At 51.4% G+C, this 18,603-nt stretch overlaps 1 protein-coding gene across 2 annotated transcripts; it reads right to left on the bottom strand.

Moving 5' to 3' along the window:
- SYNGR1 (synaptogyrin 1) lies at positions 1–18,603 on the bottom strand. Of its 2 annotated transcripts, none has more exons than XM_064420197.1 (4): positions 18,366–18,603; positions 7,619–7,856; positions 6,622–6,767; positions 1–4,048 (listed from the first exon to the last, which is right to left on the bottom strand). In XM_064420197.1, exons 1-4 carry the CDS (start codon positions 18,462–18,464, stop codon positions 3,830–3,832), a joined length of 702 nt encoding a protein of 233 aa, XP_064276267.1. In that variant the 5' UTR covers positions 18,465–18,603; the 3' UTR covers positions 1–3,829. The 2 variants fall into 2 exon arrangements, with proteins under 2 accessions (XP_064276267.1, XP_064276268.1); XM_064420198.1 differs by lacking the exon at positions 1–4,048 and adding an exon at positions 4,055–5,279.

The following is an 18,603-nucleotide window of genomic DNA, read 5'->3' on the forward strand; positions in this document are numbered from 1 at the left end:
TTTAAATATATATATATAATATATATACTATACACAGGCAGTAATGTGGCAGGGGAAGGGGCAGGGCAGCCCAGGTGGTGTTACAAATGCCACACAGGCAGCAGGGAGTTGTCTGGATGGATGGTTTGAACTTGCTGCATGAGGTGGCCTCACTGGGTTCCTTACCTTGTACCTGCTCTGGGAATGGGAGCTGAGACTCCTGTGGGAATCACCCTGCAATGCTGCCTTCCTGGGTCCTCCCAAGTGCTTGCAAGGGTACAGGGACAAAGACACCTCCTCCCCTGTGGGAACTGCCAGGAATAACGCAGAGGAAGGGCATGTGATGAGGTGATGAACAGGGTGGTGGGGATATGGGTGATCCAGGGATGGGGACACATCAGGAGGCTGAATGCACAGACAGAACTGGGGCAACATTTCGTCATCTCTTTGCCCTTCACAGCCTCTGCTTCCACAAAACAGTCCCTTACTGAGGGGCTTTGTAAAATAAGAAGACATCAAGGGGCCATTGCTCCCCACTAGGGATGTGTAATCCCCCTGCAATCGGAACAAAGGGCAGAGGGGGAAAAAAGCTGCCTTATCATTTTGCTTATACAGCCTTCCCTCCGATCTCCTAATCTCTAAAGCGGGGCTGATCTCACCCACTTAGAATGTAAAAGGGACATGTTCCAGTCAGCTGCTCAGGACTCGCCTATGATCACCAGAAATAGGCAGCATCTTATCAGAAGCACCTAAGATAAGATAACCAGCCCTTTGGGTAAGTCTGTATGTCTCATCACCTACAGAACCAGCCAAATGCCACTGGAAATTCCATTCTGCATTTTAAAGGGCTACCTGCGAACAAGCAGAGTCTCACTCCCAGGTCTGTCACCACCAACCCTCCACTGCAAAGCACATGAATCCAAGCAGGGTATGTCTTCTCCCATGAGCAAAAGCAAGAAGCTGTCCAAGTATCTACTGCTGTAGTGTCACATCAGTGCTTTTCTTATGACACAAAGCAAGGAGAACAACAGAGAGATGGGAAGTAACCCAAGATGAAATCACTTGGCTCATGTCCCACTGAAGTGCTGGTTCTGAGGGGGAGGCTCATTCCTGCCTCAAGCCCACCTGAGCCCATCAGCTGGTTACATGAGGGAAGCAAGCCCAAGAGGATAAAGAAAAGCTTGCTCATTAGTCAGCCCCAAATGGTGTTTAGCCACCTACGTAACTCTGATGGGAGAAGGGGCATGCAAGATGCTCCTGCACCACACCCCGAAACAGAGCCCTAAGTAGATCCCCCACATACTGCCTGTACCTCTCCTTATGTGCCTAGTCACTCACAGAGGAGGGACCTCCCAAAAGGTACAACATATTTTTGTGCTGAGGGATGGTTACTTATAGCCTCCACCTCCTCTGGGTTCCCTCCCCACACCCCAAAAGAAAGCATGAAGGATGACACAGATGAATCTAGGTGAGTACAACTAACTTCTCTCCTCTTCCACCTCATCATTCAATCAATCTTCTTCCCTGGTGGGAGACAGACAGGAGGGGGCTCCCCCCACATCCAGTCACAACAAACCTCTCTCAATAAAGTAAACCCATCCCAAGCCTAAATATTAGGCTGAACCCACAGAAAATGAAGCTCGAGGGGCTTCCTTCCAAAAAGCACCCCTCTTATTTACAGTATTGCATTCACTTACAGGCACAGAGCAAGGGATGTGTGCCTGTGCCCAGTCATTCCTGCTGCATCCTTAGGGCTGCCTGATCCCTTGCTCCTGTCCTCACCGGTGGGTAGCCACCAGTGAGGCAGGCCAAGCCTGGGGAGGACAAGCCATGGGGACAGCCACCAGCAACACAAATGTGCTGGACAGAACAGGGAGAAACGGTGCCTGTATACACAGTGGAGAACACTGCTCCATCTCCCCCTGCTGCTCTGCAGTTTCTACCCCTTCCTTATCTTTGTGGGACACTGGGAGGGAAGGACTGGTAACCTTGGTGTCCTCCAGATGAGATATTCACACCACCACAGGCCAGACCTGTGTCCTATTCTCCCCACTCCTAAGGGGGCTATGAGGAATAGGCTGGATGTGCAGTGCAGGCACTGACAGATTTTGGACCTGCTCCTGATCTCTGCTACTGGGACCAGCGTTGCATCAAGCAGGGTGGCTGCCTGGGGCATGGAGCTCCTCACTTCTGCAAGGTAAAGCCTGCTTCTTGTTTTCTGAGAGATGTCTGTGCCTGGGAGAATTGTCTAGGTAGCTATTGCTGAATTATTTCCATTTAGGGGAAATCTGGGAATCTGTCTTCACGCACAGACCTAACTTCTAACTTGGAACAGAGAGTGGGCTTCCACAGTTGTGTCTTTACCTGGAGCAAAATCATGAGGAGTGTGGAAGGATACCCATAAGAGCTCTATCTAACAGTCACTGCTGCCACCTAGGCGAGGCTTTAAAGTCAGCCAGGATCTGAGATGCTGCAGAAGAGCACTAAGGTATGGCCTACAGCAAGTACAGAAAGACCAGTTTTCAGACAACTCAGTCTGGCCCCAACCAATTCTCTGCACACCAAGACCTCTTCCCTATCTGAGTGGGAGGCAAAGCGCAGCTGTAGAGAGCAGGACCCCTCCTGCCTGGCTGCACCCCTGTGCAAGAGGCAGACACGTGCTGGCTATCCCAGCAGCAGTATTGCTTCCTAAGCGGGGTCCTGCTCCATCCCTGTGTGCTACAAAGTGGTGTCACAAGAGGCTTTGCACTATTGTAAAGGAACAGAGGAACTGAGGAAGGTTCAGCAGGACATGAGGAGCAAAACTGTCTTTCTTCTCCTCCTGCTCTGGTTGAAATGACAAAGCTCCCCTCTCCCCCTTGAACCAGCCCAGCTGGGGCTGAAGGCTCTCAGGGCTCTCTAGAAGCCTCCCTCCTCTACCCTTCCTCCCACAGGCACTGTATCTGGGCCCAGAGACTGGCATGGCTCCCCTGCTGCCTCACCAAACACTGGTCTGGGAAGAGCAGTGACGTGCAGGCAAGGGGACCTCCACCTCAGTCCAAGGGGGCTGAGGAAGGACTGACTCTCAGGGCACCACCCTCTGCTCTGCTGTCTCTTGCTGTAACCTACTGACGTGCCTGAGATTTCTGATTGTACCTGCAAATCTTCCTTTTTCCCTTCCCATTTTTGCTTCTTGTACTTCCCTCCTCTCTAATACCACTTCTCCAAAACCCTCTAAAAATAAAGCACCCCTCCCTCACTAGCATGTGGCAGGGGAAAGCCCCCTTGTCTTTGCATGGAGGATGCTGTTCCTTCTGTCCTCCAGGCCCCTCCTCACACTCTTGAATGCTGACTACAACACCATTCTCCTCACTGAGCCACCAGGTGCTCCAAACCAATTTGGATGCTCCCACATGTGCTCCAGCCTTTAGCAATACCACCTCTTCTAGGAAGGTTCCCGGTCCCTCTCATTTCTTCTGTTCTGCCTCCAACACCCTTTCCCCTGCCCTGCCGGTGCCATACCTCCTCTCCTGTCCACAAGACAGACTCTGCCCTCTGCAACAAGGCAGAGGGAGAGGAGGAAAGGAGGGACCTTCCTATCAAAATGCAGGTATTGGAAAAATTTGGTTCTGGCAGGTAGCTTGGTGGGAGAGGAGAAGGAATAGGTGGTGGGGAAACCTTTTTTCTTTTTTTTTTTTTTTTTTGCCTTTTTTAAAAACAATAAATAAAAACAGATGACCCAGAAGGCTGGAGCATAGCTGAGAGCCACCTCTTGTACCACTATGCACGTGTCTTGTTTGTGCCTCGGCTTTCTGCCGGCAGTGGGAACGGGGGCAGAAGGGAAGGGGGAAGGGAAAGGGGCATCGGTGGCTCAGTAGTTCTGCGTTTGGTACCCCTGTGTCTCGGTGTCGAAAGCATCTGCTGGAGGGGGCTGCTGGTACGTCCCCACCGCATCTGTAGCATCCTCCTCGTTCGTGTAGGGAGCATAAGGCATGCCGGAGTCCTGGCTTGGGTCCATGTAGTCCTGGGAGAAGAGGGCCGAATCGGCACCCAGCTGGAACCGCTGATACGCCAGGAATGCCTGGCCCACCTTTAAGGGAGGAGGTGGAGGGAAGAGATGGGAAGCAGAGAGGGAAGAGGAAAAAGAGGAGGAACGTACCGAAAAAGAGAAACAAACAAAAGTGGGGTTAGTAGTGGTTACGGGTTAGTGTGCGAGGCCCGCGCGGCAGACTGCCGGTGGAGCGCCCCATGAGCGTGGCAGTCCACGCTCTCCCACTGAAAGCACGAGCCCACAAGGAGAGAGGGGGGCTGGGCAGGGATGGCTGCAAGAGCAGCTGGCTGTGTGCAGCCTGCCGAGGCTCCCTGCTTTCTCTGGGATGTTCAGGGCACCTCCTGTCTGCCCGTGGGGTTTCACCAACACCGCAGGGGTGGCGGAGGCTCAGTTGGCACCGGTTATCCCAGTCAGCCCCTCCTGGCTGTGGGAAGGCAATCTGCCTCGGCAGCACCAGAGGGCTCGGCTGCTGGGCTGCATCTGTGAGGTCATCTGACTTGTAAAGGCCAGTAAGGAGAGCAGGATTTGACACAAAGTACTGAGGTAGAGGTCACCCCCTGAAACACCTTCACCAGTCAACATTTGCACGGTGTAGCACAGACCTTGGGAAGCAGCAGCAGGAAGCAAGGCAGCTGCTTCCCAGACCAGGGGACAGCTAGCAAGCAAACTGCTGTCTCCTGCCTCAGGCACCTTGTGGTGGACTGCAGGAGCCTGGGCACAGGGGTCAGCAGGCATGGCTCATTGTCCAGAGCATCCCTGAGAGAGGTGAGCAGTCTAGCAAGTGACAGGGGAGAGGTTTTTGGGGAATGAAGCCTGGGAAGAAATGGAAGAGACAAAATAGTGGGGGCAGAGGTCATCTCCTGGCTGAAGTATTAGGTCTGAGCAGTCATCAAAAAAAGGCACAGTGGTGTTACACAGCATTAGTTAGGGTATGGGTGAGGGAGAGAAGGGAGCAGAAGAGGAGAAGAAATTGCCAGTTCCAACTCTCCAGAGGGAGATCCTCCGTTCAATGGACAACCCCACTCCAATTCAGTGGCCCATATCTTTCCATGCCATGCCCTGCAGTGACCACACACTCATAGTCAGGGCATTGGAACCAGCTCTGCTCAGTGACCTCCTCCAGCTGCATCCCTCCACCCCTTCCCCCATATTCTCCCTTCAGCAAGGGGCACTAAGGCAGCAAGGATGGGGAGTTAGGGAACAGGGTATTGTATTCCTCCTGAAAATTAATGTCTCCGAGTCTCCGGAATGCCAGAAATGCGAGGAAGCCCTGTGAGGAGAGAGAGGGTTGTGGGAAGGAGAATCAGTAAGGCAGAGCAAACCAGAGTGTTTGACTGAAATAAAAACAAAAAAAACCCCAAAAAACAAAAAACAAGGAACCAGGGGAAGAGGATGCCTTTTTGGCCACTTGCAAGCCTGTGCATGGGAGAGGATCACTGCAGGTGATGGCACTTCCAAAAGTGTCCTGAGGGACCTCTTGCAAAAACCCTGCTCCTTGTCTCACTTTCTGCTGGAGCTTGCAAGGGGCTTTTGGCAGCACTCGAGTGCAGGACACAGCTCATGAAGGAACACACACTGCTGTCCCTCAATCCTGCCCGGTGTCACCATGGCAAGGGTGCTGACAGCACAACCCTTCGCAGCCCCCCTTCCTCTTTGACAGCTCCATGCTCGTATGGCACCTTTCCTATCTGGCCCCTGCCCAACATCAGGGCCTGTAGGAAGAGGAGAAGATAAAGCCACAAGGGCTTATGCATGGAGACAAGGTTAAAATGCTTTCCTGCTTGGCACTGTTCTGTCACTTCAGAAAACAATCACTTGTGCTTGGTGCTCTCAGAGGAAGGAGGAAGTCATCAGAGATATTTATATTTCAACCAACAGTTTTTCCAGGAAACTGGCCATAAAGAACTGCTGGGGAAAAGGCATTCTTAAGACAGCACTATCATCTTCCTAAAAGGTGACCTAGTGAGGTGGCACTCCAGTGGTGGGTGCAGAATCCAGAAGAACAATGATGACATCTTGCATGATGGGAGCAAAGGTGGGAGGGAGATGGGTGGAACCCCTGGCCTGCAGCTCCCTTCTCAGTTTATTGTCTGTAAGGTGAAAATGCTGTTGAAGTCCTGTGACACACAGAGAAAACAGTAACAGGTTGTCCAGAGAGGTAGTGGATGCTCCATCCCTGCAAACATTCAAAATCAGATTGAACTGGGCTCTGAGCCACCTGATCTAGCTGAACATGTCCCTGCTCTTTGCAGGGGGATTGGACTAGATGGCCTTTAAAAGTCCCTTGCAATCCAAATTACTCTATGATTCTACGACAATGATGGTTGGGGAGCTGGCCTGTCCAAGGTCACATTAAAGGTCTGTTGAGAACACTCTTTACAGGGATATGGGACTCTCTTGCCCATTGTGCTGATTAGTGCTCTAAAATCTTCTCCACATAAGTTTTTGAGTCCCCAGTTTACTTCCCAACCACCTCCTCTCTGCTTTTCCTTCTCAGAAGCCATGTGAAATGTGATCTCAAGGGTCCCACTCTTAGCCAGTCTCCTTTCATTCCTCACAAGACAATACAGCACAGAGGACATTTGATCCAACAACATGGCTACTCTACTCACCCAGGTAAAGATGGAGAAGAACGAGAACGTGATGGCTGCTCGGGCTGCATCCCCTCCCTCATTCAGCGGGTTGTCCTCTGGTTTCGAAGCTTGCCACTGGTTGGTCAGAAAGCAGAAGCCAACGAACCAGAGGAATGCCCAAAAGGCTGGGATGGACCACCACCAGCATGCCAAAGGGAAGGACAAAGACAACAAAAACATACGCGTGAGCATAACATGTACATATTACATTTCTCTGGAAATTTCAACCCTCTGAGACCCACCACTGTGCTGCAGACTGGGCCAAACTGACTGCTCAGCCAGTCTGAGCCCAAGTGAGCTGGCAGGCTCCCTGACAGCAAATTGTCAAGGTGACCAAGAGGTGTCTGCAGAGAGCACCTCAGGAGAGTTCATTTGCTTGTGTTTGGATTGATCATAGGACTTCCATTTGGCCTTGGGAGGGAGCCTGAAGGGCTTCCAGTACTAGAGCAATCACCTGGGCTCTATGAAACAGCCACTGCTTCATAATCCTGTCCTGCAAGGACAAGCAAAGAGCAATTCCTTCCACGGGAGCTGCAGAAGAGTGGGAAGCAGCTGGTCTGCAGTTGCACAGAGACCAGCCTGTGCTCAGGACAGAACAGCTCAGGGACTCACATCAAGGAAAGGTGCTGAAAGATCACTAACATGCTGTGCCCCCGGGAAAGGGTGAAGATAGGAGGTACTCACCCTCTGCCAAGCACAGGCAGACACCTTGCAGTGAGGGAAATGGGCATTCCAAAGCAACAGAAAAGCAGGGCACAATCCCTCCCCTTCTCTTGTCAGCTGTACACAGGATTGCTAGGCAAGGAGCTAACTGTGAAAGAACCTGCAAGCCCAAAGTCCTTAGCAAATCCAGGTGCTTCACCCGATCCTGCCCTCCCTCCATGCCCTTTGACATACTCCAGGGAGAGCCTGCCATTGAGCAGTTTGCCTGAACGGCTGGAATGAGCCAGCAGGCCCAAAGGGCCGGGAAGCTCACCCGAGACGCCGATGTCCGAGAGCACTGCCTTCTTGCGGTCCTTGACGCTGCTGATCTGCGGGAAGTAGGCATCCAGAGCCAGGTAAAGAAGGCAGCTGAGGAAGGCGAGGACGCCCACGGTAATGCCATAGTTGCAGGCATTGTGATTGCGGTTGAAGATGCAGTGCTCCTCCACCTCATCCGCGCGGTTCACGTACCCCTCATTGACAATGGAGCCGAACACCACGATAGAGAACACCTGTGGGGAGGGAGGCCGGGGCACGTCAGGGCAAGCCCCATCTCTCTGGAGCAGCAGAAAGGAGCAGAGCTCTGCAGGGGACAGACACCCTGCACCAGCACCTTTCTGCTCTGCTGAGCTCCTGCCCCGCTGCCTTGCCTGGGTTGTAGCCACAGGGAATTTACTGGGAACATGGTCTCATTTTATTTCTGAGGATTAACTTATAATAAGACATTTTTAGATTGAACCTTTTTATCCATCTGACCTAAAGCGATGCAAAGCAGTTGCAGTCTGCAGTAAGGGTGGCTTCCCACAGACACACAGGGAGGTGACATGGAGTGTAAATTGGGATGTGGTTTTGGTGCGGGTGCCTGCATACAATGGCTTCAAGTAGTGGAAATCCTCTTAGTCTGCACTTACTCTCCCACTCACTCCTTTCTCTTCAAGAGATTAATTGTTTTTACCATGCATCTGTTCACTGATTTTATCTATCAACCTACTACGCTCTTTTCCCCATCCACTCTCCCACAATCTACAGCCCTGCTTGCTCTGCAGCTCCATTCTGCTGGGCTTCCATTCTCCCCATTTCCCCACACCACACACCTCTCTCCACCAGTTTTCCATCAGCCCACTCCATGACACCACCTATCCTGTCCACTCACCCACATGCCAACACCCTCCAACCTTCCCCATGGACTTCAGGGGCCAAACATCCCTACTCCAGGTCCACTTGTCAGGGCCACTAAGAGTCCTGCCCACCTGTCACCACCACTGCCACTGCATGTTATTTTAAATCAGGCAGAATTAAGGATGAGTCCAGGTAGAAGTGCCCTAATCCGCAGTTGCTGGTCTAATCTTTGCTCATGGGCTTAGCCTTCGTCGCCTGCCACTAGGCTGTCCCTCTTTGACACAGCAGGTTCACCAAAGCAGGGAGCTATTTACAGCAGCCCAGTCCTGCACCTTGCATCTCAAATAAACAGCTTCCCCTTCCCCACAGAAGAAAGAGGGGTATATTAAGGCAGTATGTATGGATTTTTCCTTTCAGGGCATCTGGAGACCCTCACTAGGAACAGCTGACTGGATGCTGCCTGCAAGAAGAGCCTCCAGGAAATGGGAATGGGATCTCAAGCATGAGATGAAATTACATATGAAGTGCACTAGGACATCACCAGGGTACTCTGCCAGCCTGGGAGATGTCTGCACAACAAGACTTGGCACCTTTGAAACCACCCTCCCATCCCCAAGGAGAAGCAGCACACAAGAAGATGAGGAGGCCAAGTCTCCTGTAGGAAGTGGAGCTGGTCTGAGTGTTTGCCTGGTCAGGACCCCAGTTCCACTTAACCCAGCCAAGCACCAGAAGACAACGTAGATAAGCAGAGAAGCAGCTTTGTGAGTGCAGGGAAAATGGTTGATTAATGCCAACCCAATACACCACCTGTTATCAGTGAAGTTGGATACCTGAAATCCAAAGCACAAACCTCTGCTGCTTGGCCTGTGGCATCAAGATCCAGAGGAAAAGCCTTACTCAGAGTCCCCCAACAGTCACTGGGCAGATACTCAACATCCACCACATTTCACGTGCCAAACTCCAACAAATATCCACTGACACCAATACTATTTTTTCACCTCAAGTCTCATAATTGGGTCACACTTGGGTTGTTGAAATTGGGTGTATCACACCAGAGCAAACTAAAAAAAGCTGGAAGCTGGTGTTCCTAAGCGTAGGAGCTATATGGGTTCTCTGAAAATCATAAGAGCTTTTTAAGTTTAGAAGTAAAATACCCAATTTCTCCTCGTCCTCCTCCTTATCCTCCTCCTCCTCCTTCTTGCAAATCGAGATTGATCATAGTTTGCAGAAATTGCCCGTGAAAATTAAATAAGAATCTCTTCTGTTAGAAGCAAAGATTTAGTCCTCAAAATTTCAGCCTGAACGGTTTGGAAAGCAGCGAAATTGCAGACAATTACAGCCAGGCTCTTTCAGTGGGATGTCTCACACACTTTCACAACAGCCTAGACTGGCAGGTCTGCTTAGGGTCATTGGCAAAAACACCCTGCTCCTCTCCAAGGGAGAGCTGACAGACTCCTGAAGTGACATCCCAATGTGAGGCTGTGACCAGCACTGATGCTGACACCTGAAGTACCAACCTCCATATATTGAGCTTACAAAGTGGGTGCCCTGTTTTCTGCAGCATTAGACAGAAAGCCCATCTTCTCTTTGGAAGATGAGGAACAGCCTCCAAAGCAGCATAGTCTGGTGTTCAGTTTTGGTTTAGGACTCAAAACTAGTAAAATGTTGATGTCAGATGAACCCTTGCAATGAGCTCTATTGTGAGTCTCTGCTTACTCATTTGGGATGAATGAACTTTTGCAATGGTCTTTCCCCAGAGACACATCTGTGGAGATACATCCTGATACGCATCTCCTCTCTGCTCCTACCTTTGGTTTTGCTGCTGGGCTGGACAGAATAATTTCCTTTTGCATTTATTCTTTCATACCTTTTTATGCTGGCACGTCAAAAAGGCACAGCTCAGAGTCACAAGACTCCCTCTCCCTAATTTTCAAGCAGAGGTGGCATTCCTAACTTCCCTTCTCCACCTGCAGTCAGCCAAGATGCCAGACTTCTCTCCTATGAAGAGAAACCTGTTTCACAGCCTGGAGGTGCCCAAGGTATGATTTACAGGCAAGCGTCTGATTTCAGGTGATCTTAGGAGTTTTCTAGGGAGATTCCACTAAGCATGTTCTCACTTGTGAGCAGAATAAGACACTGTGGATGTTTATCCTCTGAAACAGCCATCCCAAAGTACTTTGTCCTTAGGAAAGCTTTCTATGGACCAAAGCACAGTAGCTTAAGAGATGTCTCCTTCTCTCTGTGTTTTTCCTCACCATTGGCATCAGCTCTGATCCATGCTGCACTCCTTGGCACTGCAGAGAGGGCAAAGAGAGGACATGCTCCCTTTGCCAGCCTGTCACCATCCTGGTGGCACAGCAAAACGCTGTGAGGACCCACTGTGCACAGAAGCCTTGAGCTGGGTGGGTTACACTGACTGGGCAAGAATGGGCAGGCTCAAAACAGAGATTCCAGGCAGAGCTGGACAGCAAAAGAACCAAGTGCTCCTGCTGCTGGCTGACAGGCAACATCACCTCTTTCATTCCCATGATGTCCCTACCTGGAAACTGTTATGACAAACAATTTTCTAAAAAAAATCATAGCTATCAGCTTAGATCTTGCAGCCTTTAGGAGAAACAGTTGTACACTTCATCCATGGCAGTTATTCCTTGTTGGTATGGGAGCAGCTGGGTGGAAGTTCACTGACGTGGCAAGTCATCTTAGAAAGAGCAAATATATTTTATTTCCTTGATTTCACAATCCATGCCCTGCAAGATGATCCAAGCAGCAGATGCAGAATGAATGACTGCTTAGATAATAAACAAAGCACCAAGTTTTCAAGGATGAAGTGTTCATGTTCCTGCTCCTGGCACATCTGCAGCACTTGCAAGGAAGTGCCAGTGACCACCAGCACTGGCACAAGCCTCTTACTGCTCTGTGTTACTGCTGCTTGTGCCTTCTCCCCCCATTTGGCACTTGCTGCAGAAAGCCTTGCCTATGGCCGCTGATAAAATGGCCCAAAATACAAATCCAGCTGCAAAGAGGAGGCAAGGAGAAGATGGCAGAAGTCTTCTCCTGACTGAGCAGTGAGATGCAGGCGAGTGCTTGTCTGCAGGCTAACAGGAGGCCTCCTGAGGCTCCCAAATGCAGCCCATCCTTCCACTCTGCACAGGGACTGGCCACTTTCTTACGCTTGGTAACAAAACCCAGCCAACCATCCCCAACTTTATGCACTTAAGTTGCCTCATTTCTTCAGCAAGGCTACTTAAGTCAGTTAACAGACTTGAACTAACTAGATTTTTAGGTTGAGAGGGTTTCTTTAAGCCTCCAAGAGCAACATCAATTGAGCAGGTGTGCAGCCTGTCTGGAGGTATTCATTTAATAAGCAGTAATATATTTGGCTAGACTCAAAAAAGGGACAGAAAAGAGCACTTGGAAAAGATCTGACCAACTCAGCCCTGCTGCTGGGACTGGGCTTTGCTCCACTTCACTGCTCCTTACACACCATGTCCACATAGGTTGTTGCAATCATTTTCCTCGATTCCTGTTTTCATCCAAGAGTTTTGAGGACACCAAGTGCAGCCAGAGCCAGGTGCATTGCAAAGCTGACACAGGCAGAGCAATGTGCCAAGAGACACAGCAAAATGAGCTTAGTGCTTAGCACTGCGGGGAGGAGACGGAGAAGCTGAGAGTTTTCCTCTCCTTGCTTCTCAAGGGGCTCATGCTGGCCATTACAAGCACGTAAAGGCTCATTACAGTGAGAAAAGTGCAAACCAGGCAAAATTCTGCCTCTTGTCATAAAGCACCTTTTTTTTTTCCCCTTGGTAAACTAGGTGATCTGATTTTGCCAAAGGCAAAGGTGAGAGATGAGAAGGGAGGCTCTCCAGTCCCTCCCCACTGCAGGCTCAACCCTGCAGAAAGCCAGGCAAAACCTCCTGAGCATCATGTGAGGCGCTTTCCACCATGCTGCCCATCCCCAGCCGTGCATCAGATGCTCCTGAGCATCATGTGATGGATGCAAAGCACGGCCAGCCTCTGGCAGTGCACTAGGATTTTCCTGTACCTCATCCCAGGACTTTGTCATGCTGCCTTCCTGACTTCATCCCCAAGATCCCCATGATGGCTGTGGTGGGGATGAGGCTGAAGAGGGTTTCTGTGAGCTGCCTGCTTGGGCTTACTGCAATGCCCTCCAGTCACAGCCTCTGTGCACTGCGTGCTGCCTCTCCCTTTCACATACCCCCTTTTTTATTCTGTTATAGAGAGGAAATAGTTTGATGACATAATATTCCTCGTGGGACTTTAAATCAAATCCCCCTCCGGCAGAACGAAGCCATAACCTCTTCTGAGTTTGATCTGGAAATGACCAGGAATAAATCTGTTTAAAAAGAAAGCAAGAGCAGGACACGGTGCAAATGATAAACTGGCAGAGATGATCTGGCTTTCATTTTCATTCAGCCACTTGCAAATGGAGTCTCTGGAAAGCTTTGGAGTGCCCTGCACAGACATGGAATATAATTATTATTATTATTATTTGTATTACTTGTATTTAGTTCATTTTGAAGAAAACACATGCAGCTTTTGAGATGCATGGGACTGGCAGCTTGGAAACAGGCAGTCTCTATATTCCCCCCAGCCAGCACCACGCAGGCAGCAAACAACTCCTGCCCACAGCCTCGACAGTCTGAGCCTTGTGCAGGTGCTGCAGGAGACCAGTCTCCCTGGACCCCATCTCCCTGACCATGGGACAGGGGAAAAGCACGGGTATGCCAGCACTGCCCTCCCAGCTCACCCTCCCTGGCCATCAGCCACGTGGCACCAGCTCCCCAGCCAGGGCTGAGCCGGAGCAGGTGACCAACGGGAGAAAGGCTCTGCCTCCCTAATTCCTGCCATGGGATCTGGGACACACTTTCCTGGCCAGCCAGCTTTTTTTTTCACACATGGTTTGGCAGCTGACTGCCTGGCCATTAACCCTTCTGCCTCCCACCAGACCTGTGCTCAGGTCTCATGCACTTCCCATGGTTAAACAGCATCTTCTGTCCCACCACTGCTGTGACAGCCCCCCACAATGACATGTCCATGGTGGTATCCAGGTTTTTCTGTGCTTTCTAGGTGGTCCCTACATTGCTGTGCCACACATCAGCAAAGTGGATGCCCAAAAGTTGCATCTTTTTCCCAGACAAAAAATTCAGTTTTCTTTCTAGCACCACATCTCCCCCTCCTTGGCTTGGCTGTGCCAGCACAGGCAGAGAACTGCACGCCGTGCCACCTGCAGTGCCTGCTCCTCTTGCAGCCACACGGGTCCTCTCTGCTGCCTTGTTTCACACAAATATTTGCATTAGCCATGTCCCACCACCACGCAGCTCCTCTGCTTCTCCCCTGTATGCCTCTCATGTTTTGAAACAGCTCATTACATATGGTTGCCTTATTTTTTGCTCATATTTCTGACTGTCTTTGGTCCCTATTGCTACTTCTCAGATTTTTATGTGGAAATACCATTAATGAGAGATTTGTTTCTGCTCCAAGATCCGTCCTGGAAATGCTGTGCTGGAAACAACACAACCTGCTGTATCCAACCTGAATCACTGAGCAACTGTGCATATCTGTTGTTCATCTTGTGACACAGCCTTTCACCCAATCTTAATGACAGCAAAACCCCAAAAATCCTTTTGAAGCTGACCTAGGCAAGGGCATCCCATGAAGAACTGTCCCTAGGGGGACAGCACTGAGAGCACATGCTTTGAACCACCCTGCTCCTTTCATCTGCACCAATTTAACCTCACAAGCATGCAGCCAGCAAGCATGGGAGCTGCAGCAAAAATGGAGTGCAGGAGCAGAGGCAGAAAGCACGAGCTGTGGGTCAGGAACATGGGCAAGGTCTCAGCTAAATTAACTGTGGACAGAAAGAAGGTGAGAGCCCAGTTGCAGCTGGTTTTAGCCTAATAAGGCCTCCAGGCTCTAAGGCTCAGTTTAACTGCTATTGCAAGCCTACACTACATGTCCTTAGGAAGAGACAAGTGGTGTTGTAAGCCAAGCATGAGTGTGGCAAGCCAGGGACCAGCTGGCAGAGCAGGAGAGGGGGCTCTCTGCCACGCTGTGGCTAGCTCCCATCCTCCAGCTTTCAGGTGCTAGCCTCTCATGGGAAGCCAGGAATGTGGTTCCTGTCCTTCACCTGCCTTGTCCGCTCAGCTGGAGCTGCTTGGGATGTGCTGTGCCTGTAGACACAGGGGACAGCCCTTCCTGTACCAGTTCAAATGTTCTGGATGCTCCTATCAGCCAGAGGACACAGTGGCAACAGCAGCGAGTGATGGGAAAGAAGACTGAGTGCCTCTCCTCACTGAACTCCCATCGGAGAGGCAGTGTCCTTGGTGTCAGAGGGGGACTTGGCACCTCAGCCTATGTGACAAGTTTTAACGGGCTGCTTTGTCTGTGCAGCTCTGGTTAGAAATACTCTTACTCAAGCCCACGTCAAAACAAGCTGGGCCTGCTTCCAAAAACTGAGTTACTTTTGCCTTGTTAGGCTTTTACATCAAGCAGCACTTCAGTTTCTCCAGCAAGCAGGTTTCCAAGCAGACAGGAGCACCTGGAACAACCTGTTTCAATTAGCATTTTACTTATTTATGGCGCCAGTGCTATATCCAAGGCCTGTGGGCTGCAGAGGAGCCACCCAGCTCCCCTGCAGCGGCTGTGGAAAGCACTGCTGCACTGCCCTGAGGGTCAGGGCACAGAGGGAATACGTAGGGATGTGCTCACACTCACCTGCTTTATTTCAATAACAATCCTGGAGCTGTGCAGCCCTAGCTCGGTGTGGGTCACCCAGTGCCACTAGCTCCAGCTGTAGCACCAATAGCTCCAGCTTCTGGGTCACCTGAACATCCAAACCTGACATGGGAACCCCACAGAGCCACCACTGACCAGCAGCACACACACCAGGCAACCAAGCAACCTTTCTGTAGGGAGACACTGTGCTGTGCCTGCTGACCTCCAAAGCACCCACGAAACCTGAGCTGCCTCACAACACTGTCGTGGTGGACAGATGTTCCAGAATTGCTAAACTCTTTCCACAGTTTAGCATTCTCCTTGTCGAATTTATCCTATCTCCTCTTCAGCAAGGAGCAACATAAATAATCTTTGGTCATCCCATCTGTTCCTGATCCTGCAGTTCTCCCTGGAGATTTGCTGCTGCCTCAGTTGGGCTGCAAACTCCCTGGGCAGGAGCCAGTTTTGGTGCCTCTTGGTAAAAAGCCACGTGCACCTCTGTGCCATCATGAAGTCTGCTAAAAGGCAGCATGACCCACACACAAGGTCACTGCCTAAGGAAGCGATCATGAGAATTTCTGCTCAGTGAAAGCTCATCACGTGAAACAGGCCAAAAGGAGCCTCCAGCTTGCCCTGGAGAGACAATGGACCATTCATGCCATGAGCAGGATAAAGGCAAATGAGATCTCAGGAGATGACAGGCAAAATACTTTCATGTGTGCAAAAGCATGTGAAAGGAAGGCTTCTCAGGGAGACCATGAGGAGGGAGAGCCCTTGGCCACCAGAAGAGTTTGGCTCATAGAGCCTGGCACTAGAAAGTCTAAGTATGGATGCAATCAGTTTATAAATACCCAGGGGAGACCACCAGAGATGGAAAAGCACCATTTAACTGAAGGGCAAAAGATCACAAAAGTAAACGGATACCAAAGAGATGTACAATGGAAAGCCTCTGACCACTGGAACCATGGAACCCTCTCTCAGAGGAAGTGAGAAGGGAAGAAAACCACAAACTAGTCTTTTTTCAGAAAAGCTCATCCAATGTATGGAAGGGGCCATAAAGGGTCTGATGCTTGCGACAGCCTGAGAGAGGATTTCAGTGCCCACAGAGACCTCTCTTGGTCTCAAATTTAAAGAAAAGACCAAAACTACAACTAAATATTTGGGGTGAGCTTTTGGTTTCCCTGCTTTGTTAAAGGAGAAATGCTCAGGACGACACACAAGACCAAGCCAGTGGAAATGCAGGAGAAGGAAGGCATAGCCTTGCACCATGGTGGCCATGCCACCCTCCCTTGCTGAACTGCTGACCTGAAGCATCTCCAGCTTCTGCAAAAGAACTTTAATTTCCAGGGCCAAGTGAAGTGCCTGGGGTAAATCCCATCCTGTCCTCTGTCAAGGTCAGATGGGCAGGGAAAAATAGCGTGGGGTCCCAAGGAAATGCTGCTCTGTAGAAAGTGCTTCTTGCCAGGGGAGACCTTGCAGGGCACAGAAATGAGCTCAGCAATCAAGCCAAGAGTGTCTGAGATACTCTGAAGCAGATTAGGTGCCTAATTAAAAAACAAATGTATTTCTTGTTCTCTCTCCCTCACCTGGCGCCTCTGGGAAGCCAAAATCCTGCAGTGCTTGGATGAAGGGAAAAAAAACCCACCAGGCTGAGAGGCAGACAGAGAAAGATAAAATTCTGCCACAGAGATTAGCAGCGGGAGAGCCTTTGTAGGTCACATCACGTCCATCATGCCCTGGCACACGGGCTGGCTCCACTCCAGCCACCCAGGGATGGGGGGCACGCGTACCCCTGGCCTGGCACCCAGCAGCAGCAGCCCCGGTGAGCCAACCCCTCCCAGCGTGATGTGCTGGACTGTAAACAAGCTCAGGCAGGCGGACAGACAGACAGAATGCCCGCATTAATCAAGTCCTCAGCTGTCCTGGCGCTCTCCAGCCACCCTCCGAGTCACCCGGAGGGGATCTCACACACCCACCCGGCTGGGAAGGCAAGGGCTGCCTCTCCACCAGCACCAGCAAGCCAGGCCACCTTCCCTTCTCCTCCCTGACTGCACCTGGCACTGCTTTTATTTTATTTTATTTTATTTCCCCCCAGCCAGCCTGCCGCTTTGCCTGCCAGCTCCCATGCGCATGTGTCTCTGCCCGCCCTCCCCTGTCCGCTGCCGGCTCAGGGCTCAATCTCTCCCCCCAGCTCGCTGCTGCAGCCCTCGCTGCCTTAATCCCAATGACCTTCTTGAACAAACGCGCCAGCCCCACGGGCAGCCATGGATCAGCGTCACGGGAAGAGGGAGAAACCTCCCCACGACACCCCCGTTAGGCTGCTCTTTCCCCCTTCCCCACGAATTACTGAGAGGAAAACAGGGAAAGCAGGCTGGGGGGCTGAGAGGATAAGGGTAAAACGCAGAGCCACATCCAGCCCCCACAGCCCCTTCAACTCACCCCGGCACGGCCTGAGCCAGCACCCTCTGACCCACAGGGAAGCAATTCCAGAAGCGCAGCATCCCCCCTCCCGGGTTCCCCCTGTCACCCCACATCCCGCTGTCTCCCTGCACCCACCATAAGCACACAGGCGTGGAAGAGGGAGAAGACATCCCACCCTGGAAAGCACCAGAGACAGGCTCACGGTCCAGCCTGACTCAGCCTGTCCCTCCCCACGGGAGAAACCCCAAACGAGCAGCCTGCTCTCACCCTGTATGGGCCTGTACTCACAGACACAGATATATGTGCATACAGCTGCACATCTGCGTGCGTGCACACGTGTGGATATACCTGGAGATTTATACACACAGAGATATATAAACCAGAGACAGATCCCCATAGCCAAACATATATAACAGAGACATAGCCGTAAATGCTATGGAAGCATAAACGTCCATATCTCTGTGTACGGATCTAGGCTGTGTGGAGACATATTGACGGACACATGCATATTATATATATATATATGTGGACACATGCGCATAGACATGCATAAATAAAGCATATAATAATAAACATGTAATCCATACAGCATAGAATGATAACACATAGTAACAGATAACGCTATATAACATCCAGCGCGATGATTTTGTGCGTGTTAAGCAGCTGTGAGGGAAGGTCAGGCTCGGGGCCGGCGGCGGCCGCCCCGGAGGGAGCCCCGCGCCCCCCGCAGCCCGGCGGGGCCTTACCCAGGAGACGAACCGCAGGATGGTCTGCGGCTGCCGGATGAAGGCCTGCGGGTCGAAGGCGCCGCCGGCTTTCCCCGCTCCGAAGGCGCCCCCGTCCATGGCGGCGCGGGGGTGGGCGGGAGGCAGGCGGGGGGCTCGGCGGGCGGTGCCGGGCTGCGCCGAGCCGAGCCGGGCTGCGCCGAGCCGCGCCGAGCCGAGCCGTGCCTGGCAGCCCGGCGGCGACGAGCCGCGCGCGCGC

The sequence above is a fragment of the Passer domesticus genome, chromosome 5 (genome assembly GCF_036417665.1).
Source record: "Passer domesticus isolate bPasDom1 chromosome 5, bPasDom1.hap1, whole genome shotgun sequence".
NCBI lineage: Eukaryota > Metazoa > Chordata > Aves > Passeriformes > Passeridae > Passer > Passer domesticus.